The sequence below is a fragment of the Marmota marmota genome, unplaced genomic scaffold, assembly GCF_001458135.2.
Source record: "Marmota marmota marmota unplaced genomic scaffold, marMar, whole genome shotgun sequence".
Classification (NCBI taxonomy): Eukaryota; Metazoa; Chordata; class Mammalia; order Rodentia; family Sciuridae; genus Marmota; species Marmota marmota.
In genome coordinates this window covers 733,268-736,663 of record NW_026000143.1, presented here as the reverse complement: position 1 = coordinate 736,663, position 3,396 = coordinate 733,268, and the positions used below count along the sequence as shown (strand labels likewise).

At 54.4% G+C, this 3,396-nt stretch overlaps 1 protein-coding gene across 1 annotated transcript in view; it reads right to left on the bottom strand.

The window, feature by feature from the left end:
- Nucleotides 1-2,975, bottom strand: part of Podxl2 (podocalyxin like 2) — a 10,083-nt gene extending 7,108 nt beyond the window's left edge. The window contains exons 1-3 of the mRNA XM_048786252.1: nucleotides 2,848-2,975; nucleotides 2,353-2,628; nucleotides 796-851 (exon numbers count right to left, since the gene is read on the bottom strand). Coding sequence (XP_048642209.1) covers nucleotides 796-851; nucleotides 2,353-2,628; nucleotides 2,848-2,938 — 423 coding nt within the window. The 5' untranslated portion in view covers nucleotides 2,939-2,975. The remainder of the gene's footprint in view (nucleotides 1-795; nucleotides 852-2,352; nucleotides 2,629-2,847) is intronic.
- Nucleotides 2,976-3,396: the final 421 nt, after the last annotated feature.

Here is a 3,396-nt window from a genome sequence, read left to right as displayed (position 1 = left end):
GAGGATCGCAAGGTGGAGGCCAGCCTCAGCAACTTAGCAAGGCCCTAAGCAACTCAGGGAGACCCTGACTCTCAATGAAATGTAAAAAGGGCTGGGGACAGGGCTCAGGGGTTGAGGACCCCTGGGTTCAATCCTGGTACCAAAAAAGAAAAACAAATCAGAAAATAGAATTTCCCTTCTGCCCCAAGGCAACAATCAAAGAAGCAGCAGATCAGCTGCAAGAAGGGACAAGACGACAAGTCCCTCTTTCCCTGGATATTTCTGTGACAATTCTGGGGCTGGAGAGCTGTGTTTGCCGGCTTGGGAGGAGGATGTAGGAGAACCACCGAGACGTGCACACAGCAGCCCTCGTATCTAAGGGCCTATTTTATAGACACGTTTCCCACAAGGGACAGAAACCCTCAGAGAGACGCCAACAGGCAGCATTCATGGGTGATGGGATTATGGGTAAATTTATTTTCTTCTTTTATTTGCATTGAATTTTTTTTTTTTTTTTGGTACCAGGGATTGAACCCAGGGGTGCTTAACCCCTGAGGCCCGTCCCCAGCCCTTTTTCTATTTTATTTAGAGACAGGGTCTCCCTGAGTTGCTTAGGGCCTCGCTAAGGGGCTGAGGCTGGCCTCCAACTTGCGATCCTCCTGCCTCAGCCTCCCGAGCTGCTGGGATCACAGGGGTGCGCCACCCCATGCCTGGCTGCTGTGTATTACCAGCATAAAATAAAAATTGCAGGGCTTGCTTTTTCTCCAGTGTGTAGGTAAAAGGGATTCCTTGGATGCTCCTGTCACTTGTCTCTACAGGTATCTGCCCATCGCTCTTGGTGATCGTCACAGTAAGTGTGTGATGGCCCAGAGCTGGGGACCACCCCTCACAGACACAGTCCAAAGAGGGTGTGCTGTGCCCAGAGCATCTCCAGGTCTGGCAGACGGCCGTCCTGATGATCGGGTCTCTCCAGACTTCACTACAGAGGAGGAGGAGTGAAGCCCTCTAGCCAACGACTTCACACAAAGGGCAGCCGACCTTGAAGCGGAAACCCCAGGCTTGGGACTTCGCTCTGCCTCTGTGTGATTCAGTGTCACTTTAGAATCTCTGTAACCCAGTGTCCTTAGCTACAACAGAGATATTAATCACGCCTGCTTTTACGGGCTTTGTAGATCTGCTCTGACATTTAAAAAAAGAAATATTCACTTCCAAATATTGTGCCAAGCAGGGCACAGTGGTACACACCTGTCATCCCAGCAGCTCAGGAGGCCGAGGCAGGAGGATCGCTAGATGGAGGCCAGCCTCAGCAACTCAGTGAGGCTTTAAGCAACTGAGCGAGACCCTGTCTCTAAATAAAATAAAAAACGGGCTGGGGATGGGGCTCAGGGGTTCAGCACCCCTGGGTTCAATCCTTGGAACCAAAAAAATAATTTAAATAAGGGGGGGCTCTGTCAGTTTTTCTGCAGGGTCGCATCGGGCTGGCGTGGAGGAGTGTGCAGACCTGAGATGAGGAACAGACCAGCCACCGGGAGGCCTCCAGATGGCGACATGGCTCAGATTCAAGGAGTGACAGTGGTTCTCCTCAGGAGACCTGGGGAAGCCCACGGAGATGAGCAGACACAGGGAGGCAGCCGGGCTTCCGAGCGCCTCCCGCGGCCTCAGGAGGAAGGACGAGGCGCAGACCCGGGAGGGAAACTGCTTTATAGTCCTTCCACACGGGGTCCACGTGGCGACAGGTCTCAGTGGGAGAGGGCAATGAGATCCCACCTTACACCATGCGCCATAATCAATTACGGTGGATTAGAGAAAGAAGGAAGGCAGGAGTGCATATTTCAGTGACACAAAGACTAGTCATAAAGCAAAGAAAAACAGGCAAAAATGTTTAGAAACATCTAGAAAGAAAGACACTGCCAAGTTTAAAAGACAAGTGTGTCAAATATTACCCATGATGCAAATGAAAGTCGTTGGCTGGGCGCAGTGGTGCAGGCCTGTCATCCCAGCATCCCGGGAGGCTGAGGCAGGAGGATGGCCAGGTGGAGGCCAGCCTCAGCAAGTTAGCCAGGCCCTGAGCCACTCAGAGAGACCCTGTCTCTAAATAAAATCCAAAATAGGGCTGGGGATGGGGGTCAGGGGTTAAGCACCCCTGGGTTCAATCCCTGGTACCAGAAAAAAAAGTGGGGAACACAGAATAGGGCCTCACTAAATAAAGAGTGGTTAGAATTAAAGAAACACAGAGTCCCGGGGACTTGGCTTTGGTGTCCCGCGTACGGCAGTGTGGTGACCCTCGTGGGGGTCACAGGGGATGCTGGCAGGGCCCGCCCCTGCCCTTGCGGCCGCCCCACGCTCGCGCATGCGCTGGGTGGGGAGCGCTACCTGCGGTGGGCCCCAGGTCGAGGCTGGAGGCGTTGAGCTCCTCCTCCTCCCAGAAGTACTGAGGCGGCTGCAGGATCCGCGACTCCTCGCTCTCGTCGCTGGGGAAGCCCGAGCCGGGGGCCCCCAGGCCGGCTCCCAGGCCCATGGACTCACTGGGCTCCTCCCCGTCCAGCGGCTCCAGGCCGGTGGGCAGCAGCAGGTCCAGCAGAGAGGTGGACGTGAGGCCCTCGGGGCCAGGCTCATCAGTCCCGGCTGCACGGGAACCCAGGGACACTCCTGTGCGGACACAAAGGCCGGATGTTAGCAGAGGCCAAGGGCGGCCCTGGGGCGCTTGACCCCTCAGCCACCGCGCAGCCCTTTTTATCTTTTATTTAAAGTCAGGATCTCACTGAGTTGCTCAGGGCCTCGCTAAGGTGCTGAGGCTGGCCTCCACTCGCGATCCTCCTGCCTCAGCCTCCCAGGCCACTGGGATTAGATTTTGTCTCTAACCATCACCTGTCACCAAGAAGATGCCAGAGGCCGGGGATTTCCATGACATCTCTGAATACCCAAGGGCTGCCTGAGGATTCCAAGATGCCATCTTCATTTCAAAAGAGGACCAACTGCTCAGACCTCCATGTGACAGTGGCTAAGGGGAGAGAGAGGGAGATGGTAGGGGACAGAGGACTCAATTGACTTGGCCCCCTCTGGGCTAGGCATGGTGGCACATGTCTGTATACCCAGCTGATCCGGAGGCTGAGGCAGGAGGATCGCAAGTTGGAGGCCAGCCTCAGCCACTCACAAGACCCTGTCTCAAAATAATAATAATAAAAGGTTGGGGATATGGCTCAGTGGTAAAGTGCCTCTGGGTTCAATCCTCGGTACAAGAAAAAAAATCTGATATTATTGGTGTCATGTGCTAAATGCTTTGCAAACAGTGTCTGAATTTTGACCTCCACAGCCACCTTATGGGGTGGTAGATCCTGAGACCGTGACTGGCCCCGAAAGAAACAGGACCATTCAGACTGTTCTACCAGAAACTAGGGAGCCCCGGGGGTGTGAGGG